This window comes from Hesperophylax consimilis, chromosome 1 (genome assembly GCF_061612785.1).
Source record: "Hesperophylax consimilis isolate HC1 chromosome 1, BYU_Hcon_1.0, whole genome shotgun sequence".
Lineage (NCBI taxonomy): Eukaryota > Metazoa > Arthropoda > Insecta > Trichoptera > Limnephilidae > Hesperophylax > Hesperophylax consimilis.
The window spans coordinates 35,267,808-35,294,302 of record NC_142836.1 but is presented as its reverse complement, the minus strand read 5'-3'; the positions used below and the strand labels follow the sequence as shown (position 1 = coordinate 35,294,302).

Here is a 26,495-nt window from a genome sequence, read left to right as displayed (position 1 = left end):
CCCCGGTTGTGGTAATATATTTATATACTGCGTCATCTTATCCGCGATATATACCAGAGTCCAAACGGCTGTCGTTTCAGTCGCTCTCGTCGCTCCACAAGACAGTACCAGTCACCGATCCTCGTTCTATTAGAATCGTGCTTGAACTAAACCAAACCAATAGTGGTCCATTATCGTATTGTTTGTTTCAAAGCAATTCCCGTACCCAGTTTAAGGCCTCATTTTCCAAAACCACTGGAGTCAGACATAACCATCAAGCGGTAAGTTATAATCCACTAATAATATGATTAGCGACAGACACCTAACATAGTAGCGTCACGGGTGGCTCTCTGATATTGGGCGTGGTGCGTGCTGTTAAATGTCACGCGCACCTCACAAAGCTAACATTAAGGTGACACAATACCCTGATAACGGGGATTTGAATTATTTGTGATGTACGTATTACTAAATTCTTAAATGTTTCTAGAGGGATTCCCAGGGATCCAAGTTATTTATATATAAGACTAATAAAAACAGGACATTACCATTAAATATCTTATGTAAAACGGTTTTCAAATTTTATAAAACGTTTTTTAACTATAAGATGAGCGGAAAGCACCAGATTTTATTTTTGTAAACGATGAATTAGTAACTTCCCGAGGAATCTCTCTCGAAAAATTTGTGATTTTATTTATGTATTCATAAGAATTAATTAAAATATAACACTCGGAAATTTTTGAAAAAACTTCTTTTATCAAAAAAGAAAACTCGCCGTACGTTACTCCAACACTCTGAGGCGCACGTAACTGTATTCGTGTGCAGGTCCCCAAGCACTTACAGCGTTATTCTTTAGTAACGGCTACAGCTTAAGCCGGAAAGGTCGTGTGACTCCCGGCCGGTATGTCCAGTAATTTCTATTACGTATTTTTTTTATTTAATCAAACGATTACTTTTAAAGTTATTAGTGAAATTTTCTGTTTTTTATAATTTGACCTCTTCCACAAGTGAGTAAAGGTTTTTTGTATGTTTCACCAATAAAAAAGAAAACATTATTTTTTAGAAACAATTTTTACTTAAAAAGTGCAAGGTGGTTAAGTTTCAGAAAAAATTTGGACATTGTAAAAAAAATATGAAAACAGTTTATTTAGTAGAATTTTTAAAATTTTTAAGTTTCTTTATTTTAATAGTTAAATATTACGTTAAATATTTTTTTCAATTAAAAATTCCGCTGTTGTGTGTGATTGTTATTTGTAATTGTGGCGCCTAAAAATGATTATATAGTAGAATTTTTTTTCATGTAAAAAGTATTTCAAATATAATAATTATAAATAATGTACATTTTTTCTTTTTACATATAAATTATATTTATTTGGCTTTCAGTCACGCCAATTTTTGGGCACAGAAAAATTGGAAATGAATGTGAAGAATTCAGACATGCCATAAATACCTTTCTATACTAATATAAGATTTAAACATAAAATTGCTTTAGTTTAAATTGCAAACAGATTTTTCAAGAATTCACAGGGTCTGCCCTAGTATAAGATATTACACAAAGTAGCTGGTATAAAATTTCAAATAGTAAAAAAGTTTTTTTCCATAAAACAAAATCCTACACCGATAATTTTTCTCGATACAGACAAATATTAACTATAAAGGACCTAAAGTCATTCGAATATTAAAAAGAGTTATTCATCTTTTAAATTGTACAATCGTGTAGATTGTCAAATTATTTATTGTAGATAGAATTGTAGAATTATTTCCCCAAGTTACTGCACTTACTTTCGTTAAAATGATATTCAAAATTAAGGGAAAATTTAACCAATTTATAATAAATTTGTTTGCTAATATATACGTACGTTTCAGTTAAATATGGGAAAACAGAAGACAAAATTAGTTTTATCCCAAACAAAATGACGGCACCAAGGAAAATGTTTAACGTAATGGAGACGGTACTACATAAATAAACACTTAAAAGTAAATTTTTGGGCTAAATTTTCTACAGAACATAATTGTAAAATGTCAGGTTTATTAATTTTATATATCTATAAATATGTAGGTTTATACATGTATACGCACTCGATAAACTTCCAGCGATTCCTGAGCTTATTCAATTTGGAGTATAAGAAGTACATTCATTGTGGTTTCCGATAACATATTTTTTCCACTTCAAAAGAAAAACAAAGCATTGGACGGTGAAGGATTTTTGATATCAAAATACTGTTATAAAATTTTACCCATTAAATCCCACCTATGTATTATAAATTCCTCTCGTCCTACAATGAGTTATGTAACTCATCGGGATTGCTCTAGCAAGAAATAAAAAAATAGTTAAATCTAAAATCTGAGATGTAAAAAAACTGTAATGTACAAACTATTTTCTATGTAGAAGTTTTGTTAGTAAAAATATTATATTTTCCTATTTTTGTACTGTTTCGTATGTGAAACTTATAACTTTGATATCAAACTATCAATGTAAAATTGTACCTATTAACTCACACCTATGTATTGTAAGTTCCTCCCGTCCTACAATGAGTTTTTCAACTCATCGGGATTGTTCTATCAAGAAAAAAAATAATAACCAAAAAAGGATTTGTGATTTATGATTATTTGGGATACCTTACATACTGCAGATGATTATATACTGTACGTAGATACCACGATTTTCAAAACACCATGCAATTCATTAACTAATACCAACAATAATGAAAATTATTATTATCATTTTAAATTTATATTTATAAAACTTGTCCGTGTGAAATCAAACCATGTCACACTGTGCGAAATTTTGACCAGCGCGGGGCGTAAAGGAAATGTTTTGGGCTATTGCCGCGCTAAGTAGTAACGGCCATAACTGATATTATTTTGACGTCTTATTTCGCATTAACCAGAACTAGACTCCAGAACGCTTACCGCAACCGAAATATAAACATATCGTACTTCTTCTTTCCTATTGTAATCTATATTTAATTTTTGACTTCGAAGTATACTTTCTCCTGATGAGGTAAACTTCGTTCATGAAACATGTAGTGGTTGTATATAATAAAGTGATGTAAACAAAGTTATTTGTGTTCTAATGAAATAAACTTTAATAAGATTACATTATTTTATCTATTTTCGTTGTATATCAATGCATATGTACATAAAAAAATGTAAACAATATATTTATTTATTTATTGGACAATTTGTATAGCGCCGCTTTTGTGAGATATCACTTCAGGGGCGCTATATTGTAATAATCTAATTTACAATATATACTCACCCTCTCTCTTTGAATGACCTAATATCTACATATTAAATGTAACTGTTGTTAGTATCACTTAAACTGGGCGAAGCCCAACCAAGTGCCGCCCGCAGGGCCTAGCAGCAAAAAACCCGCGGAGCGGATTTTTAACTGCCATTTATCTGTTGTAAAGTTATCTGTTGTTTATGTTTCAAAAAAATACTTCTAATTATATATTTAAATATCTGTGAGAAAAACTAGTCCCGTATTCCGCAATACTAAAATATGTATAAAAATTTAAATTCAATATCAATTTAGAATGGCTGTATTTACTTAAAATTACTCAAAGAGTGGTACGATCAATTGTACATCAAAGCCAATCTCTATCATTAGTGTTCTAAAATATAAATTATTATAGGCGCCTAAACGATGTTTAAATTCCATAAACTCAAACAACAGCAACGAAATAACAAAACAGCAAAATCGGTTCAAACATAAATGAAGCATTCACTTGTAGACCATAGATATATTACTCACGTCGAGCGGTTGTAATGTCGGTTCAGCAAATTCAGTCGTATCAACCAACCGGTATATTTAAACATATCGGTGTATTATTCGTAATAATCTATAGTAAAACTTATATATTCAAAATCAGTGTTTTTTTTTAAAGCTATATGAATACATATTTTCTAGCCATAGTATATTTCAATGGAGTTCCTTATTATATGAGTGTATGTATATGTTTAAAGTCCAAGGGATAGCGTTTTTATTGAGAGTGAAAAGTATTACAAATGTTTTGTCAGTATTTAACGACAGTAAAAGTTTATCGAATCCATTTTATTGATATTGATTGAAGTGTATGTATAACTCAACCATTCTCTGAGCTTCGTTGTTTCGCAGAATTAGAAAAAGTTCTGTGAAGATTTTTTTTTTAAATAAATTTAAAATAAATCAAATTTAATAATGTTATAATAATTATTAAGTTCTGCAAGTATTTCTGTTATTTTTACAGTTTTTTAATGTGACAGCTGTTTCGGCTTTTGAGACCATTATCACACTATGGATATGTCCACTGTGAAGTGAAGATTGTTCTGTGAAGATTCTTGTTCTGTGAAGATTCACTGTTCTGTGAAGATTCTATTCAAGTTCTGTTATCATATCATTATCGGTCAGTTGTTTCAAAAAACTGAAATAATAAGAGAACTTGAATAGAACCTCCACAGAACTTGAAAATCAACTTTGAATTTTGAATAACTGTTAAAATTTTGTGAAACATCCCGTCCTCAGTTAATTATGCTTTTTCATCGGCATGTGAAATAACTTTTGATTTAATAGGGATTTTAAAATTGTCTCTGACGTACATAATTAATAAGATAGGTCCCAATGCAGTTAGTTCCCTGTGGGATGCCAAAATCCGTGGTCTGCGAACTGCTCAGAATGACATTTGACTTCAACAATTGCTCTCTATCAAATAGATCATTTTTGATCTACGTTAAAGCATTATTTCGTTATAACAATGATCGCCAGTTTGAATATAAACTTAAAATCTGATAAACTGTCAAAAGCTATTCTTTAGTCGACAAATGTTCCAGTGCATTTTTGTATTACGTGAAGATCTATAATATATAATATTTCAGATGTTAAATCCACAAGTTCTCAAATTTTATTTCCATGATAGCATCTATAGTCCTGAAATAATTTCATCGTATAGTTCCTATCTACGATAAGTCCACTTTCGTGAAATGTTGGCAAATTGATATTTTTTAATTACAAGGTTTTTTAAATAAAAACTAGAGAATTATGTATAAGGTGGGCTTTGTTGTCAAACTACGGATGTACATAATAAGATAAAACCATTAATTTCATAATAGTTTAGGAGTAATTACGTAAATAATGATGGACTTATCGGCATTTGAAAGTAACTGTCAAATTAATCGTATATAGGAACTCACCAGCCTGTACTTATCGGTGTTTGTTTCTCAACACCGTTGAAATGTGAATGACAAATATAGGGCCAGCAAAAAAATTGATTTAAATGAAAAGAAAATATTTAATGTTTTATTTTTTTTAATAAAAGTTAGTTAAGAAAAGTGCATAGAAGAAAAATTAAATAAAATACAAATGTACTTACGTAATTTTTTTTTAATAATTTTTTACAAAAAATATGATGGATTAGAATGTGTTTACAAAAAAAACCTAAAAATATATTTTTTATTGTTTTCCTAAAAAAATAAACAAAATATTTTTTGTACTCTAAACAAAAGTAAATAATCATTGCAATACTTAAGAATTAAACAAAACCAATTTATTGAATGAAACATAATATTATTATAAAAAGTAAATGCAGATATTTTATGATTACAATTTTTCTGTATTTATCACAAAATATTCAAAAACTATTGTGCTTATCAACTAAATTATAGAACAAAACACAAAAATATTATATAAAAGGAAATGCAGATATTTTGTGATTACAATTTTTCTGTATTTATCACAATAAATTCAAAAGCTATTGTGCGAATAAACTAAATTATAGAACAATATATATTATTAAAATGATCAAAGAAATGTAGAAATTTAAGGATGATGATAATTTTTTTTTGATAATTATTTTTTTTTGTATTCATCTCGATAAATTCAAAAACAGATATTTTATACAAAAATCGAGGATTTTCAATTATTAATTCTTAATAAAAACTCGTGGTTTTAAACAAAAACAAGTGAATTATTTTTATTAAAAAAACTTTTGTTAATTGGCCCATAATATTATGTACCTTACTTATTACATGAAATAAATAAATAAAATAAAAACTTTTGTTAATTTGTTAATAGTATTGTGTACCTTACTTATTATTAGAAATAAAATTAAAAAACTGTAATAAAAATTAAACTTGAAAACAATAAATACAAACTTTAAAATTATTAAAAACAACTGAGCGAAGTTTTGAGATCACCTAGTAATGGCTGACTCTCAATGAATGATTCCACTCAAAATAGGAGATTTTTAAGGACCTATTACGGCTATCCACGTGTTTTTTGCAAGATTCCTTAGTGATAACTCGCTTTCTAGATGTATTACCCGCCACTTGAACAACATTTGTGGTTAGATCGGACATTATTTAGCTGTAAAAACGTATAAAAAGGCAGACACTTTTACAAAACAACTGCTTCAGCGGCCATGTTAGAATTTGAGAAATGCTTCCCCCCCATTGGCTGCCTGGACGAAATCTTTCTCGCTCATTGGCTGCCTGCACGAGCGGTGGACTTATCGGCTTTTGGAAGATTCTGCTCCGTGGATTTATCGTTGTTTGGAACTCATTGCGATTTTTAAATCCACTTTTCGTAGGATTTTACGGCCGTTTTGAACTCATCGATATTTGATTATTGTGCTAAAGAGCCGCTAGAGTAAAACTGCTTCATTAGTTCATTTTTGGAGAAAAGTGGACTTATCGTAGATAGGAACTATACGACTCAAATGTTACATCTATGATAGCATCTCGAGTCCTCAAATCTTTTTAAATCCTTATTGATTTGCGTTAAAAATATAATTTTGTTTTATAAATTTAATCAATTGTTTTATCATAATTTTGTCAAATATTTTTATTTGATTGGGGTCAACAGATTTAAATATGGGAGTAATAATAGTTTTTTTTGTAATTTATGCGAAAGTTGTCGATTTCGAAACTTGTGCTTATGACGTGTGCTAGTCGTTTACAAAATGAGTCGCTTTTTTATTTTTATATCCAGAGGAATAATTCAGTTTTAAAGTATTATTTCTTTGAAATTGTGTTCAGATGTTTTGATTCAAATGTTTCTGGCTTTCACCCTTCAAGGGTGTTCTAGGACATCATTTCAAATTATATAGAGAATGAAGGTATTTTATATATTAATTTTGTCAGGCATATTGCCGTGATACTCAATTTTTTCCATTTTCACAAAAACACTGGTACCGACTATCAAACAAGAACTGCTCGTCCAAAATGGCTGAAATTTTGGTGAGTTCCTGACTAATTATGGGCATAAAAATTCCCCAACTTTTGTTGACAAGTGCTGCCATCTTCATGTTGAGGTCGGAAACTTTTCAAAGTTCCCTTGTATTTATTTATATATTTACGCCCTTTAAAAGGGATTAATGAACAGTTGTTTAGATAAGTACATATGCATGATATAAACATATTTAATATATTGTAAAAGAAAGTTTAAAGTTCTTAAAAGCGTGTTTTACATAATGTGTTATTTTTCATAGTTAATATTTAAATTATTTTCTCTTTAAAGGTCTCCACCTTGGGCTCCCCAGAAGCAAGTTCTAAGTCAGCAGTAAAGGTAACTAAATTTGTTTATTATTTGACGACCTTTTGCCCTAGTGGGCTTTTGCGAATTTTTTCATAAATTGAAGTTTACTTTAAGCTACAGTGTGTTAGTTAAACAGGATACTGTGTAGTGTATAGTGTTTATTTTATAGTGTGTAGAAGCAGGACACACAGGATAAAAGCAAATGTGTATAACAAATCCTGAAATAGTACATTAGTTTCATACGAATGCATGACATATTATAGACTATCTTGTACGGCTAGCCTTTTACCCGTTGCAGGCAACTAATTAGAAGAATGATGCTACTTTGAATTTAACTCATTATTGTTAGTAATGTGCTTATTTTAAATTAATTATCGCATTCCAGTAAGTAGGATTCTACATTTGATTGATCGCAGTTATTATTCACAGTTTTTTCCTTTGTGTTTAATATAGATATCAATGCTTTTCTATCTTCGTCTACATTAGTGAGTGTGTTAGAAATTTTCACTCCTTTAATTACTTCAAAGGCTAGTAAAATGCTTCTTTGATATTTATATTTTTAACTTTAACCTTGAGAAACGTATCTGATCTTCATTGAAGCGTATTCAGAACAAATAGATTTTTATTTTAAATAAAATAATTAATTGTTTTTTTTTTCATAACTTATCATTGTTTTATTTTAAGTAAGAAAGTCGTTTCCTAATATCTCGTCATATTCTATGTTGATGTTAGATATAACATGAAAAACGTGATTAATTTTTTCATTAAATTTAAGTTCAATAGTTTGTTTCGCAGGCGGATTCGTTTTTTCCGTTTCCTAGAATTTTTAGTTTATTATTTATGCTTATTTTGCGAACACTATTTTTATCGAGTACATCTCTTTTTATGGGTAATATTGCTGCGCCTGTGTCTATCAAGAGACTACAATTTTTATTATTATTTCCAAACGGTATTTTAACTTATGGCAGATTTAATAGTCTTTCTCTGTTAATGTTTAAAACACATATAATTTACAGCATATATATACCATCTTATACATTGAGTTTAGTAGGGTTAGTTGTAATTGTTGGTTTGGCATCGGTCATGATCTTTATTCCAACGTCGCGATGCATGACGTGGATCAAAATTTACTTTTATCGAGAGATTTTCTTTCTTCTAGTGTTGAAATTAAGCAGTTCGGTTTGTTGTTTTCGTGTTTGCGGACACCGTATTTTCGGTTTGTACTTCTCAATTTGTAAAAATAACTTCCAGTTGTATGGTTGGTTGCATTCCGAGAAGTTGCTCTCTTGGAGGGGTAATCAGTCCCTCCTAGGTAGTCCTCGTATCAGGTTCTTGCAGATAAGGTCTAGATAACTTTGGTTCAAGGGCTGCAACGTGTAGTTGTAGTCCTCTTGGAATCTTCTGCTTCGATTTGAAGTTCGGCTCCGAGTCCCAGTGGGTGTAGAACGGTTCGTTTAACTTCAGGTTATCGATGATTTTATATTGATATCAAATCCCTCTGCAGACACCGATGGTGAGATGTCTAGATTAGTGAGATATAGTTTATTTTAGCTCTTCCTTCAAATATTTTCTGAGATTTGTTAGATATCGTAGGTGAAGAGGCTGCTTTCGGGATTATCTTCAGATGGGAATGCATAGTAAGTAAGTTTTATTTAGAACATAATCAAGTAATTTATTTAGCTCTTTAGTATTTTAAATATTTTCTCATATAAGTCCCAAATGACATTGAAATTGCCATGAATTTTAAGAACATCAACGAGGTTTTTGAAATTCAATATAGATTTCTTATTTTTAAAGTTGAAACATCGATATTTCTAAGCAATAAAATTATAATAAATAACATAAAAAAAATGTTTTAAAAACTTACTGAAAAATTTACTCGAAACGTCAATAATATGTAGGTAATGCCATATTTAGAAAACATTTCCCTTTGTTCACAAAATTAAAAAGAAAACTATCACTTCCCTTTTTAAGCATTTCATACAAAAATATATATTAAAAAATGTATAAATGAATTATTTTCCGACAGAGGAAATGTCCAAAAATATTCTTAGATTTTGCACTCATTTTTGTATCAAAACAAATATTAATATCGTAAAAACAAGTTCACAGATTCCTGCATAAGGCATCAATATTATTTAAAAACATCACAGTTTCTTTATAAATATAGTAATTTAATAACACATACTATGTGAAATAACTCAACTTTTTAGCGTCGACTAAAATCAGATGTTTTCAATCACGAATGCACGGACAGGAACCTTTACATATTTCCATTTATAGAGTCCATAACTAAACGAATTATTAAAAAACCAAGTTTAATGCACAAAATAACTATGAAAAAGGATAAATAAAAACCGTAAATATTAGTTAGAGTTGGAACGCGTTGGTTTGTGTTAGAGGAAAGGCGTATTTATCGTACCCAGTAAAAGTACCGGGTATTTTCATGCGATACTTTGTACTTGTGACAAATCTCCAAAATACTCACATCTATTTTATACTGGGACTAAATATTTTAAATAGGTACTTTTACAAGGTATTTTTGATGGGTATTTTAAAGATTGATTCCGTCAGATTGATTGTACACAGCTGAACAAGGCCATAGTGCTATTGGTTGATGAAGCCATTTTGGTCCGGTAAACCACAAAGGGTGTGATATAATGTCTGCTGGGAAAAGCCCTCTTGAACCAGAATTGGCACAATTTTCCTTTGAGACAACATGCTTCCAAACAGCATTTGGTGTATTTTCCAGTATTTGTACAACCCTATTAGCAACAAATGTATTCACTAAATATGGCGGCGTTTTTAACCACGCTAGTACAATAGTCGAATCTGTAAATAGAAAAACGTTTTCTATTTGTTCGGCAAATTTTACAGATGACATAATATACTTTACAAGTTTCGTGAGGAGAACGGACCCACATAATTTTCGACCTTCGATTTCCCCATTAAAATGTGAGTGGTATTGCTACTACGCTCTAATAAATATACTACTGCAGAGTAACCTAATTGTGAAGCGTCACAGAACTCTACGAGGAAAAGATGACTTGTCGTCACTGTGTTATAATATCTAGGAATATTCAATGTTCGAAGTAATGAAAGCTGACTTACAAATTTACTATACGTATTATGAATATGTGGTGGAACATCACGATCGTCCCAATCGACACTTAACTTCCATAGTTCCTGTAATAGACATTTTACAAAATATGTCACTGGGGTGATGATCCCAAGTGGGTCGAATAAACGAGCTACCGTTGATAAAATTGTTATTTTTGTGCATATCTCATTTGAAGGTAGATCGACCTTATAGGTAAAATTATCAGTCGTTGGATTCTACTGAATGCCTAATATTTTAACAATTTGATCAGTTCCGGTGTTATTAAAAGAATGACCATCTTGCTGGTGCTCTTGCGAAACATGATCCAAAAGTGAAGGTGTATTAGATTGCCATTTTCTATGTTCTAATTTCCCAAGATTTAACAATCCAATGATATCTTGTTTTAGTCTGAGGGCTGTGCTAATCGTTTCTGTCCCTGTTACCAAATCATCTACATAAAAATCATCGCATAGAACCTTGGCAGAGTCAGGATACTTTGATCCTTCATATTGTGCTAGCTGGCGAAGGGTACGAATGGCAAAGAATGGTGAACTAGACAACCCGTACGTTACAGTTTGTAACTTGAAATCAATAACCGGTTCATTCTGAGATTCTCTCCACAAAATATTTTGGAATTTACGCTGAGATAGAATAATTAATATTTGCCTATACATCTTACAAATATCAGCTGCATATTATGAAAACGAAAATTTAAAATCATACGTGGATTTTCAGTTTGCAATTTTGGACCGTTAAATAATAGGTCATTTAGAGATAAGTTATTTGGTTGGGTATTTGCCGACCCATCAAAAACCACACGTAGTTTTGTAGTTTTACTGTCAGGATTCAAAACACAATGATGAGGTAAATAGAATGCATCTAAATTCCAAGGTACCCGTGTCATGTGTCCCAGACACTCATATTCTTGTATAAAATTTCCGTAATTAATTGCTAACATGGGATCCCTTTTAAAACGAATTTACAGTTTGTTCAATCGCGATTCCGCAAGTTTGAACGAATTTTGAGAAGGCATAATTTCAGATTTTGTTAATAATGTTACAACATATCTACCATCATATTCTCGATAGTGATTCGAAGCGTAGATTGTTTCGGCTGAAGGTGTTTTTTTCCCAAAATTTTCTAAGAGTATTGCTTAACGAATTTGTTTCAACAAGCAAAGACGAAGGCGTTTGAAATGACGAATTTTCCATCTTCCCCATTATAATGTAACCGAATACACTGTTTACAGCACATGGATAGCCGTGAATTATTTCATGGCCACTATTAAATATATCCAAGTATACGTCGGCTCCTAACAAAAGGTTTGCCCGACATGTAATATGATTCATCAGCTAATTTTAAATTTTTAAATTGTGACACTCAATGGTAAATCATATGACGGGTGATTAGAAGTGATTTCTGTAATCACGACAGTTTGACATTGAAGAATAGGCCCTTTTTTATTTCGAGGTTTTATAAAACATTTTGTTTTTCCATGACAAGAATTTATACTAGAATTGCCTAAGCCATTCATTTCATTTGTAAAGAAAATGTGCACCTTTACATAATGGACAATGAACGTTATTATCCTTATTGGCAAATAACAACGTTTTAAACGAACCTTTTTTCTCTTTTGTAGTATGTGGAGATAACATTTCTAAAATACGCGTTTTATTTCTTAGAAAATCGAAAATTGAATCCCACCCTGGAATCTCTTCACCGTGCAATTTGGATTCAAATTGACGTTTAGTTGTCAGATCCATCGATCGTATCATAATATGACCAACAAATTTATCAAAGATATTTTCTATCTTCATCGCCTTTATAGCGGCGCAATTCTCTTGAAACGTACTGAGTAACCGCGCTATACCTGACGCTGACTCGTGTTGTAAAATTTAGAAATTAAGAATTTCATCAACATAATGCGTGAAAAGAATTCTAGAATTTTGGTATTGATTTACCAGAATATTCCAGGCAATGTCATAATTCTCTTCGATATGAGGCAATGATTGTATAAGTGCCAGTGCCGGCCCTGTAATTACTGATAAAAGATAATGGTATTTTTCTACATTAGTATATGCATTGCTGTCATGTATAAGACTTTTAAATAAGGAATGAAATGAGCACCAACTTTTAATGTTACTATCAAAAGTGGGTAGCTTTATCACTGGTGCACGAATCACCGAATTACTTGCCGTTTTAGGAATTGAATTTTCATTATTACTAGTGATAACGCTTTTCATTTGCATGATCTCGAAATACATTGAATCAACATTATTCGCAATGATTCCTAGTTCTGACATTTCTGTAATATTGTCTAACGACAGTAATTGTTCCTCAATCTCGTTTTGAACTGTTTAAAATTCTTGTAACCAATTTTTTATCTTTTCACATCTAGCAAGAAACGTACTTTTTTTCTTAGTATCATCATAAATGCTCGCTATAAGCTCTTGCGTGATACGAATACGAGAAACTATTCGCACACGTCGGGCTTGCAACAAAAGTACTTTTTTCTCAGCCATTGTATTGAGAAATTAATTTGCACAAACAGTGCCGAGTGAATACAACAATTTATTTTAAATATTAACAAATTTGTAACCGGTTAAGTTTTTATTACTACCTACAGGCAATTTTCGCTAACAGCACGGCTGATGCGAATTTCACACATAGATCAACTTTTATGAACAATTTAACCTTGAAATAATTAAATTATCAACAATTTTTTCAATTAATATGAATTATTCAGGCTCGAATGACCAATGTTGGGGACGGAAAAGCACCGTCGCAACGCGGAAATGCAATAGCAGTGGAAAGTTCGGATATGCCGACTTACCCTTTTCTATTCTTCCACGGTTTTCTATCCTTCTTTACGCTGGTTCATACACAAATCACTAAATTTCACCACAATGCGCGAGCTCACGATGGCTTTAATTTTCGACACGGTCGATAAAGGGGGCTCCGTAATCAAACGTTGTTGACAGGACAATTTTTTCAACTCAACTAATGTTCAACTAAGTCGGCATAGGAGAGGTAGGAATTGGGTCGATGGGCAACAATAATTTCATAAAGGAGATCAAAAGGAAAGGTGTAGGTAGCCCAATACTAGGTGCCAACAGGTGTTACTTAATTCAAAGGAACTGACAAACCTTGCAGTCATTAGGCTGCTTTACTTTAGCTTAGTGCGTAGCATTCTCGAGAGTGGATCTCAGGTATGGGGGCCAGAGGACACTGTCTATGTACTAATGGTCGAGAAAATTCAAAAGAAATTTTTACGATACCTCTATATGAGAGAGTTTGGTTTTTACCCATGGCTGTTTCCAACAGCATTTATCTCGGGAATGCTGAATATCTGCAGCCTTAGTTCCAGACGGGACGTCGCATTATTGATGATGGCTTACAAGCTTCTGAATGGTTTAGTATCAATTCCAGACATTCTGTCAAAAATAGGACTTTATGTCCCGGATAATTTCACGAGAGGCCGCCAACACAGGCTTTTAATTCTTCCCAGGTCCAGAACTAACTTACCAATGGTGATGCCCCTGGGAAGACTCACTAGGTTAATTAACTCCCTTCCAGCTAACTTGGATATTTTCCATATGTCCTACAACGACTTTAAGCGCGAAATATTGTATTTGTTTTAACTGTATACTTATGTATAATTTTTTTCTCCATATTTTGTTTACCGCTTTTGCATATGTTTTAACTGTATACTTATGTATAAAATTTTCTTCAATAATTTGTTTACCGCTTTTGCAATGTATTGGTTTTTGTACTGTTTTTGCAAATAAATAAAATAAATATGTAAATATGTAAAATATGTTACATTGAATTTTTCTCATTTCAGCCAGTAGGAATATTCTATCGCATTCGATTTAGTAGGGTGCTACTTCAAATTTATCGCATTACAGTGAGTAGGGAGCTACTTATAATTTTTCTGATTTTAGTTATTAAGGTGCTTCTTTGAATTTATCTTCTTTCAATAAGTACGGTACTCTTTTGAGTTTATCGAAGACCAGATAGTAGGATGTTACTTTGAAGTTATTGTGGTCCAGTTAGTAGGGTGCTACTTTGAATTAATCAATTTTTAGTTTGTAAGGTGCTACTTTGAATTTATCGGGCGCTATTTTAAAATTTCACCAATTCGCTTTCAATATATTTTTGTTTTGAACATGGTTCGATATTAGGAATTATTGGTCTTATTTAGTTTAGATAATTTCATGAAAGATGCTCCAAAATATTACAGAAAATCTTATTATTAACCCCTCTGGCTAATTTGTTCGCTTTTGTAAACAGTTCGTATAATTGTTGTGTCTCCCTTACTTTCATGGTGAGAAATATGATCTTAGAGGTGTTAGAAAGAGAAAATTCCACGCTTCATATTCAAATCTAGGCGTTAACTACATTAAAATTATATTTTACACCTCTATAAACCAAAGGTTCTGACCGCATTTTTAAAGAAATGTGTGAAATTTCGTGAATCCTTTTTTATTATTTTCATTTTAATCGACGAAAAAGTGACGTAATTATAATGTTTATAATTGAAATTAGTGTTCTTTTTCGTTATCAGTTAATTAAGTTGTCTTCAAATGAGCATTTAAAAAAAAATTAAGTTTGAATTAAAAATTTCAAAGTTTTCCAAAATTGTATGTTTATTTACAATAAATAAATGTAATCCTCTATTTATATATATTGCAAAGCCGAAAAACACACACACTCTGACAACATATGTCAGAGGCCTGAAGGGTGCAAGGTTTAATTTACCTAATTATATTATGTCAGCTTTTCTCACAACCGTCTGGAGCCAGGTAGAATATGACATCCCCAATTGGGGTATGTTGTGATGGTGAAGGTGGTGGGGGAGTACCTGGCTATTCAGATCTGGTCACCAAACATGCATTTCAAGCAACGTATCAATGATATGGTGGTCTTACACCAGGGCGATACTTACAGACAGCGAATCTGCCATTCTGGAACGTGCCACAAATATGAGTTCCTTAAATTATTTTAAATGATTAAATTGTAAAATATCACAAATTAAATTGCGCACGCCGGAATTTGAATCCGGAACCTCCAGATTGCTAGTCAAGAGCTTTAGCCCTCGACAACAGAAGACTTAGAGGAAGACGTTACTGAGTTTTTTTTATGTCAATATTAAGTTTTAATTGTACATTTCTTGTTATATTTCAGTGACTAAAGCCGAGGAAATGTTCCAATTCCTGAAACGCGCAGATAAAAAGGTGGTCAAGGCTGGCGAGAAGGATGCTGTGTCAGACGAGGCGCGAGGATCGGACAAGGACTTGGAAGGAAGTGACTCTGATTACCAGAAGGGGTCTTTTGAAGGTAGGTTTTATTTTGGAAGTACCTACCATGTACAAGGCCCGCATATACTTGTAAGATACAGATGGCAAGAATGATGCTGTGTCAGACGAGGCCTTTAAACCGTCTTTAGTCTCGAGGAAGAAATTGTGTATTTACTTACCACGGTAGAATAGCACTAGTGCTTTACTTCATTAGGCTCCAGTGCATGTACATGTATTTTATGTTCTTTAGCGCAGTGAAGGCATCCTGACATCTTTGTGATATACGGTCGAAGCGCCGGCTATGGTCGTTTGTCAATGTATATTTATTTATTTCGTTTTTCTAACTAGAAATAGACGGTAACGTAAAAAGTAATGACGCTTTTATTAAATGTAGGTTTTTTTAAGATAAAAGTTTACAATCATGACGTATCTAATGCATGGTAATACTATGTGTTTCAGGAACAGGAAAAGCCATTATAAAATTAGACAAAAAAATTCTGTTGACACCTACGCGACTGGAACAACTGGTAGGTGCCCTCCTCGATTCCTTGGAGCCGTGTCCAGATGACCTACTGAATGTGGAGCCACACCCAAGCAAAGAAACCCTGGCTACGTTTGCCGAACTTATCTACACCAAGAAGAATAGCGGAGAAAAGGATGCAGACTACGGGGCTAGGATACTGTCGGGTAAGTTACATGACTGGAGACTTCTGACGACCGCCAACAATTCCTATTGGACCAATGGTTACAGCGGTGCCGCCTTCTATCACACGGGCTTGCAGCAAGTCGTGGTGGCCCATCGCGGAACCGATCCTTTATGCTCTGGAGCAGTGTACACAGACTTTATAGGAATCTTCGGCACAAACTATACATCGTGTATGAATTCCGCTATAACATTTGTGGATTCGATACGTCAAGTCATTCTCATAGCAAACAATCAACACAATACACACTACACACTCACACTTACGGGTCACTCCCTGGGGGCGTGGCTTGCTCAGATAACTGCATTCTCTGTCAAGTATTTAGCCATTCCAAGTGAAGAAAGTCAAAATTGCTTAGAAAAGAACCCCGGGGTCGGTATACACGCGAAGACCGTTGGTTTTGATAGTCCGGGGGCCCGGAACATGTTGGACCGAATACTGGATGATCATTACAATAGGTATAAGATGAATGTACCCCGCTTAGATGGGCTGGACATAACTCTCTTCCTGTCGGCCCCCAACCATATCAACACTTGCGGTTTGCACCTAGGAAGGATGTATCGGATTCATAATAACGTAGAGAACTTCACGTGGATTAATAATACCATCACGTATACTTTAAAGTCTCATGCAATGATTAATTTTTTAAATGCTTTTGAAAATGATAAATGTTTAATCGGTGAAGTCTTGGATTGGGCTAAGCGGACCAAAGAGTACAGAAAACTTTTTAAGATCTTGAAGTGTAAGAATAATTACCACGGACAAGCACAAGTTACTAATTCTCAAGCCCTAAAAAAAGATTTGCGGTATACGGTGGCAGAACTCACAACCCAAGAAAAGGTAAATTATTTTACAGTTTTTTCAGAAGTGGAATTGAAAATGCTTTACAGAATGAATATATTACAGGAACAAAGGAGCGAATTGATAATTCTAAATAAATTTGTCGAAATTAATAATCTTGGTTATAATAAGAGCACCAAATTGCTCCCCAATTTTGTTTTGGATCATTATAACCGAACAATAAGTTGCGAGTCATTGGCGGAACTCTGCAGGCGCCTGAAGCAGCTGATGCGGTGGCTGAAGAAAGACTTCACGCAGGCAGTAGAGGATCAGATTAAAGAGTTAAAACAATATACAGACTTCATCTACTACGTGGAGGGACAGAGCTACCTCGATTCGTTGCCCAAGTGTTGGCTGAACTTTACGGGTTCTGACGGTTTCAAGAAATTCCTAGTTTCCGATGAGGAGCGCGTTCTCTGTCTAGTCACGAGTAGTAAAGATGTTGCATTCAAGATGAGCCAACTTCGGAATATCCTTCATCAAATCAGCGATGAAGTAGGAAGAAGCAGTGACTCCTCAGGCGGGTCCACCAAATGCATTAGTAAGAAACTATACACATTTATAGGATGGTCCCAGCTGCAAAAACTTCTAAATTATGGTTGGCCCGTTGAGAAAGACTACTTGATGGTGGTAGACTGCACTTCTTCCTCCGTTAGTGAATGTAAAGAATTAATTAAAGACGTTTGTTTCAAATCACTGAAACTTGTATTGATTGTTTCAGAGCCAATGGTCACATCCGATTCATCGAAATTCAATAAAACAGTTCACTTTTCCAGCCATATTAATTTTTCGGATCTAACTCCTGACTCACAAAGAATAATGTATGATCGAGAAGATGTTATAACTATTGGGGGAAAAGAGTATAGTTTTGAAAGTTTCCTAGGAGAAGACCGTTCAGTTTGTGAAATAAATCAGATCCTAAGTTCTGAAAAATTGAAAAATTTCGCGACTTTCAAAAACTATGCTATCGACATAGAGGACACGCGTCCCACCTACGGCGATATGCAGATGCCTTTCTTTAAATTAAACATAAAAATTAGTATAGAATCCTTTGTTAATTATGTAAAGTCACCCGACACTGACATCCTGGTGGTGATGGGTGGGTTGAGCCGCGAGGTCCTGGAGACTGAGGCCGGCTGGGACCAGCTCAAGAGGATGGACATCATCCTCACCGAGGGAGATGCGCTACTTACCTATAGAGATATCTGTAAGCAGAACCAGGATAAATGCATTTACCTGTTAGAAGTGTTAGGCAGAGATCTGTACTGCAAAGAAATATTTGATAAACGTTTTTATTTAGACAGGAAATTTCTTCATAGAGCATTTATTGACGTGAAGGAGTTTGCAGAAACTGAACATGCCGATGACCTATTTGTTATTAACACTGAGGCAAACAAGACGTTACTCATAGAATTGGTAGAGAATTGCATTAAAAAGAAAGGGTTCAAAGATAACATACTTATTGCGTCCCTAGAAGAAGAGAAGAGTGTTATTCAAAAATATGTTAGTAAACGTATCCATTTTGTAAAAATTTATCAGAGCGAGCAAGGCTATAAACTAGAATGGCGATATTCCCATGGGTCTGTGGAGAGCCTGATACCTCGTATGTCCATAGACTCCCGTGAGCCGATAACTGAAACAGATTTGAGCAAAACAGACAGAAACTTGGTTATCATAGCTGATGAGCCAGGCATGGGGAAAACAACTTCCCTCGCCAACTTGTCAAGACTCGTGGATGCACCATGGGTTATCTATTTAGAATTAAAACACTTCCAAGGGCATATAAGAGATAAATTATCAGATCCGCTCACTCCTAAAAGCGTAGCAAATTTTTTGCTAAGCGAGTGTCGCTCTCAGGCTGACAGTTTATTAAAGTATTTGTTAGGAAGCAAGACACATTCCAAGAGGGTCATATTACTGTTAGACGGATTTGATGAGCTGGATGATTTTGTTAAAGATAAAGACAAAGAGAGTGCTAAACAGAAGATAATCAAGCTCCTTATTTTCTTCAAAAATATACCAGCTGTCCAAATATTCTTGACAGCTCGCAAATATTTAAAATTTTCATTAGAAGTGGAATTATCTAATTTATGTACGTTATTTGTACCGTTTGACATAGAAGAGCAACAGAACTTTTTAGTTATGATTTGGCGTTCCTGTCTCTCTCCTGAGCTGGAAGATTACGGAGTGAGAGAAGAGGTACAACTAAAGGAGTACGCCGGAGAGGTGCTACGACAAGCAAAGCGAGTTCTCGGTTCAGACACAACCAGCTTCATGGGGGTTCCCCTGCAGCTTAGGATGCTGGGGGAAGTATTCAGGCCGACAAGTGATATGTTGCATCAGTCTCGGGAAGTTTTATTTAAAAAAATCAACATTGAAACTGCGTCAAATCTTTACAGTAAGTTTATTTCGTTAAAATATGAAATATACTTTAATGATAAAACATGTCTAGGAGCAGCAGCGGATGAACTTATAATAAATTATTTAATTGACAGTATAACCGAAATGCACGGTCAACTTGGATTCAAAACATTCTTTCCGGATTTTTATGTTAAGAACTTTGACGCCATTGAAGACAAGTGGCTAAATAAATTAAACAGAGTTGGTTTGGTTCAAACAAACGGTGACGGAGATTTCCAATTTGTCCACCGTACTTACGCGGAGTACTGCTGCGCGGTAATGGTGGTCCACTGGCTCCATCAACGAACGTTCTATTGGAGGTATGAACTTTTCAAAGAAGTACTTTTCCCTCAAATATTGCTTCATCCGAACAGCTGGATCATCAGACATTTCATGAATTCGCAATTAAATGAAACAGCAATGTCAGAGAATGCACTTGAATTAAACGCCAAATGCATTAGTCAACTGTGGCTTGAAGACAGATCGGTATTTAAGAATGAGGAACACCAAACAGCTCTGCACATTGCAGTCAAAGAAAAAAACGAACACATTGTCACATTTCTAATCAGTGGATTCAGAACACAAGAAGCCTTAGTCTATTTTATGACACAATATAACTTTACTTGCATTACAGCACTGAATTTGTTAAATATACCAAAACTAGGTGATATGAGTGGAGATGAGTTAGTATTGGACGAAATAACAAAAAATATTTTACATCGTATCGGAACTTGTTCTGATGAAACTCAGGAACAGATCTTTTTTGCAAGTTTATTTAACAGAAGTTTAGCAGACATTGTTGAAACTGTGGAAACGGATTTATCTAGTCCGGATATTGAAAATTCTCATAAAACTGTGGTAAAGTTATTTTTAAAACATTTATTTTTTATCAATTTCAATGAAGAAATTGAGATAGAACCCATTGCTATTGATTTATTTTGTCAAATTATTACCTCAAGTTGTATCTCAGGAATAATTAATAGAGTAAAACAAGTTCAAGCAGTAAGACAACCATTTCTAGAGGCTGTTTCAAATAATGATATTGAATTGGTTCAAAATATATGGTTTGAGGAAATAGAAAATTATGTTGAAGGTTATTGTTTATTAATGAACATACGCGAAGATAAGTTTTATAGGACAACTGCCCTTCACCTTGCTACAGAGTGTGGCCACCTCGATATGGTTAAACTACTCGAGGAGCAAACTATTGTTCCCTTTACTGAATGGATGACACGGAGGGATGGCAGGGGCTTTACTCCTTTAGATATAGCTGCTGAGCGGGGTGAAGTAGATATTGTACAGTACTTAGTGGAGCGCGGAGCAGACATTCATACACGCAATGAATGCAACTTCTCTGTTCTGATGCTTGCGGCCCGGGGTAGAGACTTACAAACTGTAAAGTATCTCGTTGAAAAAGGTGCTGACATCAACTTTACAGAAAATAATGGTTTAACTGTACTACATTGCTCGGTAATTTTGGGATCTTTCCAGTTAGTAGAATACCTCCTGCAGCAGGGGGCGGACCCTCACAGGGTAGGCGGTGCTGGAGAGAACGCACTAACTGTGGCATCGCGGTTTGGGAACTTGGATATGGTGCAGCTGCTGCTGGAGAGGGGAGTGAATGTGAATGCGGATGGTGGTAAAGCTTTTAGTGTGGCTATTACGGTGGGTGATTGGTCTATAGTGGAGGCTTTAGTAAATAAAGGAGCAGCCGTTAAAGAAAGTCAAATAGAGAAAAATTTACCCGAATTTAAAGTAAAATATCCGAATTTCGAATTTGAAGAAGAATAATTTTTTTTTCTTTTATTTTGTAGATTTTTTTTAAACATTACATTTTTCAACTATCAGTTATTTCTAGTCATACAAATTATACAATGTGAAAAAAAAAATATAGTTTTAGGAAGTGTTTAGAAATTCTTTAAAGAATTCTCGCCCCCTTTCAAATATCCAAGCTTGAAGACCTATAGTCAAAAGGGATATCTTATTAGTTGATTTTATATCGGTGCTCAATGCGTTGTATATTTTAGGGGCGATGAACCCGAAGTAGTTCTAGTTTTTGGGACATCGCATCTCAGGTGTGTACTTGACATATCATCATGTTGAGTATCGCACAAGAGTCTCAACTGCTCCCGACCGTCTGGAGTCAGTGAGACTACGGCATCCTCAAAGGTGTAGTGGGGAGGGGAAGTATATTATAGTATTCAGGTATAGTCACCAAACACAGCCAAAGCCATTTCAGGCAAAGTTTCGATTTTGAATGGTGTTCTTTTGCCAGGGTGATACTAAAATGGTATACAATGAGTTCCAATTTAGAAAATGACACCTAAATTCAAAGCAAATCCGAGTTGTAGAGTTCATTGAAGCAGAGTTACAGACAGACCTAGATTGTCCAAAGGGAGTGAAGTTGAAAAAGATAACTGATTTCTTTATTCAGTTGTTTTATACATTTGTATTTTACAGTGTCTTACAAAAGTGAGTAGTGTTCAGTTTGATTGTAAGAAAACTGTCATTATTACAATTTTTCAATATTCAAAGGTTTATCATAAATTTGTTTTTCTAACTAATTTAATTTAAATCTTTTTGATGTACCTCATTCCTTATTGCTAGTCCTGTTACATAATGGTCGGATATTTGATTAGTTACAATACAGTGTTATAGCGGTTACGTATTGCAATATGATCAATACATGATTTTACATTTTTTCCATTCAATATTTCATTCCGAGTCACATCTAATATTACACTTTCTAAAGCATTTTAACTGAGTACATTTAGATATTCTGTAATTACACTATTTTTACTATCCAATATGTTTATGTTAATGTCACCATAGAACAATACATTTTGTTGATAATTGTTTCAAATAGTGTTGAATCTTCCATGGCGTAGATTTAATAACTGATCAAATTAGCGTTCAGACTTGAAAGGTGTTTTGTTATTTTTTTTTAAAATTCTATATCACTATCAGTTTTATTTGTGATTTTGCCTTCACCTTCACTTCTAATTAATACTTTGGCCATTTTCTACCCAAATGTATTTATATTTAGGTTTCAGTTTTTGTTTTGTACTGTATAAGAGTCCTTTTTCAAGTAAGATTTTCGTTAATGTATATTCTGCCGTTATTTCAATTTTTGTATATGTCATTGTTCGTCAGTGGAGTTTTCCTCGAAATATTTGACGCGTGAATTTAATAATTACGTTTGCTGATTTGGAGTCTGTTCTTTCGTAAATTCTCCACACCTTTTCAATGTTTTCATTATTTATGTTCAATTTCTCTGCGATTATTTTGACGGTTTTTCCAATAATTTCGTCTTTTTTCATCTCAAGACCAAATCTTTCCACGTTACAATTTTTCTCCGCTTGTTCGATCTCTTGGATCCGGTATTCTAAAACACAATTAAATTTTTCAAGGTAGGTATTTTTGTTCATTACTTCGTTAAGTTAATTTTGATTTTCTTTTAATTTAATTGAGTTGAAACAATTGGATAAAGAATTCAAACACAAACAGACTTAAGAACCCTTCGGTACCACCGGCCCTTGTTATAAGGCCATTAATTATAAGTATTTGGTATGGATGCGTTATTTGAGCAAGCAAAACACACAAGTATTATTGGTCGGCGAGACATATTACATTTGATGTACGTGTAGGTAAAGCACAGACAGACACAGACACAGACAACAGGTGTTTTATATTCATAATTAAATTATTATATTAGTCCCTCTTCTGTTAATGCTATTGTTCTTTGAAAACTAATTTCCCTTTTCACTCATTTTTATTCATTTATTGTCTATTGATTTATGTTCTTTATTTGTATTTGTGCAAGAGTATTGTATTGTATTGTATCTGTATTTTTATAAGAGTAGGTACCTATCCTACATCTGATAATAAAAATATTATTGAGGCAAATTGTATTTAATAATGCTCACTTAGTTAACAGCATAGTCTCTGTAATGCGAACACAACACGTTAACCATTAAAATGGCTAAATCGGCCGTTCAATTCTTGATAATGTTAATTATATTCTTGCAACCATAAGACAATTGAATTTGAACCAGAAAAGATGCCTCAAAGCAGCTACCGAGGCTGAGGGAGGTGACCATACTGTATTTGGTAACTACAGACCAATAGTATCTTACCACCACTAGAAAAAAGTCTTGTAAAATATATTCAAATAAAATTAATAAGATATTTAGAAGATTTTTCTATAATACTAATCGATACTAATCATATAGATACTAATCAATACGGTTTCAAAAGAGTACAGAATTGCTGCTTCAAAAATTTGCCAACATGATAAATAATGATTTAAACTGTAAAAAACATACATTAGTCTTACATATAGATTACTCAATAGCCTTTGATACTATCATGATGATCATGGTAATTTACTTAAAATACAAGTAATTATAGGAATAAGAGGAAAACTACTAAAACTTTTTGAAAATTTCTTAAACAACCGATGCATGAAATTAAAACTCTTTTAGACATGTAAAGCACTTCGTATATTCGGATAATACTACTTTAGTGATTTCTAGATGTGATTTGCAAACTTATATAAACCTTTTACAAAAATACTACATTGAACTCTTAAAATGGTCTCATGACTCTGGCTTAAAAATTAATGCCAAAAAACTAAATTTTTACACGTAAGATCCCCTAATGTTAAGGTGTAATTTAAACCAAAAATAAAAACCCATACCTCAGATTGCTTACACGATGGTATTCCCACAATGTGTACATGTGAAAACTAGTTAAAGAATATGTTTATTTAGGTGTCAATATTGATTACTTTTTCATGTGGGATATACAAATAAACAAAGTTTTGCACGAATAAGATCAATTGTAAGCAGATTGTACAAACTAAAATTTTTTGTTCCAATCTGCACACTTCGAATAATGTATTTATCTCTAGCTGAATCTGTTGTAAGGTATGGAATAACAGCTTGTGGATTTTCCTTTAAAACTAATATCGACCATGTTCAATCCGTGCAAAATTCATTGGTTAAATTATTAGCTGAAAAAAATTAATACAAAGAAAGGCATAGGCAATGAGAGTATTAGTCTCTATGTTCCTGATGGTTATCTCCGTCACCGACAGCATAGACTGTTTTATCTCCCGGCCTGCAGGACCAACTTGCCAATGGTCATGCCGGTTCGGAGAGCAGTCTTGCTGTTGAACAGAATTAATTCGGATATCGACATATTTAGCATCGGTGAAGCTGCCTTTAAAAGGCAAGCTCTATTGATGCTGGTATGGTTTATACACCGCTAACTATTATGTAATACCATTTTACAAATGTACTTAAAAACGAAATAAAATGTAATTTTGTAATGTTTTTAAAGGAATAAACAAATTGAATTGAATTGAAATAATATTACATAATTCTATCAGAGTCTCAAAATTCTTTCAGTGAGAACAATTCTGTGGTACAAAATTATATTTCAGCACATAAATAACCTTTTATATATAAACAGGCTAGAACACAATCATAATAATCGTTTTAACTTTAATGAAGGACTTATTTGTACCTAAGCATATAAATAAATATGGACAAAGAACGTTAAACTATATGATTCCTAGTTCTTTTAATATGTTACCTACTCAATTTAAAAGCTGTCGGCAAAATAAACAATTGGTGAACTTACTGAAAACTTGGCTTACTGAAAGAATTAATTTGTATAAGCTTATAAAGATATATAATTCTAAATACTTTTAAATATGTTATTTATGTTTTCATAATTTTCTTTTGCTTTATTTCTGTAAAATTTTTAATTCTTATTTTTACATAATTGTAAAAATGTAATTTTACAATAATAATTTTACCGCGACTTTTTTGTCTTATATTTGTAAAGTGTGTATTTATTAATAACAAAAAAACACTTCTATAAGCACATCATTATTGATGTTTGAAATAACTCATTTCTATTTACTTTGTAACTTGTTTATACCTATCATTGTTATGTATTACTACTACTGTTGTAATGCCTGTAAGTAGGTTCTTTAATATTCATCAATAAATGTGTATCTTAAAATATCTTGTGTTTTTATTACATGTATGTATTTGGTGCAAGTTGTGCCTTTGTTACTCCCGTTTTCCAATACAAGACTACAGTCATGTAAGTTACCGTGGCAGCCACCTCTAATCGAATTGTTATCTTTGGAGCACAGGCTAGTGAGAAACCTACCCAGGTGGAGCAAGTTGTTCAAGCCTCCACACAGCATTCCCAAAGGCGACATAAGTGCTTGGTGATCATGCTATTCAATACATCAGTATCCAATGATGGAGGGATTGAGGATTGAACCGCGACACCACACTGGGAACAACAACATTGGACAACTTGGCCAGCTAAATAAAATTACAGTCAAATTAAATCCACAGACACAAATATAATAATTATATTTAATATACATACATAAAGTAATATTGACAATTAAGGTAACTAAACGTGTATTTTAAAAATAATTTCATTTACAATAAGAAGAGATCAGACAGTGGACCTATTTAAAGAAATGAATTAATATTCTTTATCCAGTCATACACATTGAAAAATATACAGAAGTTGTACCTCGCAGAGCGGTAGATACTCTCAGTACCTATCGCCCTGGTGAAACATTGCTTGAAATGGCTCCAGCAACTCTGGAAAGTATAGTATTTTAT

At 33.2% G+C, this 26,495-nt stretch overlaps 1 protein-coding gene across 1 annotated transcript; it reads left to right on the top strand.

Moving 5' to 3' along the window:
• Positions 1-103: 103 nt before the first annotated feature.
• LOC149426761 (uncharacterized) lies at positions 104-25,784 on the top strand. The gene is made up of 4 exons (XM_089633084.1): positions 104-260; positions 7,475-7,522; positions 15,780-15,932; positions 16,352-25,784. The coding sequence occupies exons 3-4, from the start codon at positions 15,797-15,799 to the stop codon at positions 21,625-21,627; spliced, it is 5,412 nt and encodes a 1,803-aa protein (XP_089489210.1). The 5' UTR covers positions 104-260; positions 7,475-7,522; positions 15,780-15,796; the 3' UTR covers positions 21,628-25,784.
• The last annotated feature ends 711 nt before the right edge of the window (positions 25,785-26,495 follow it).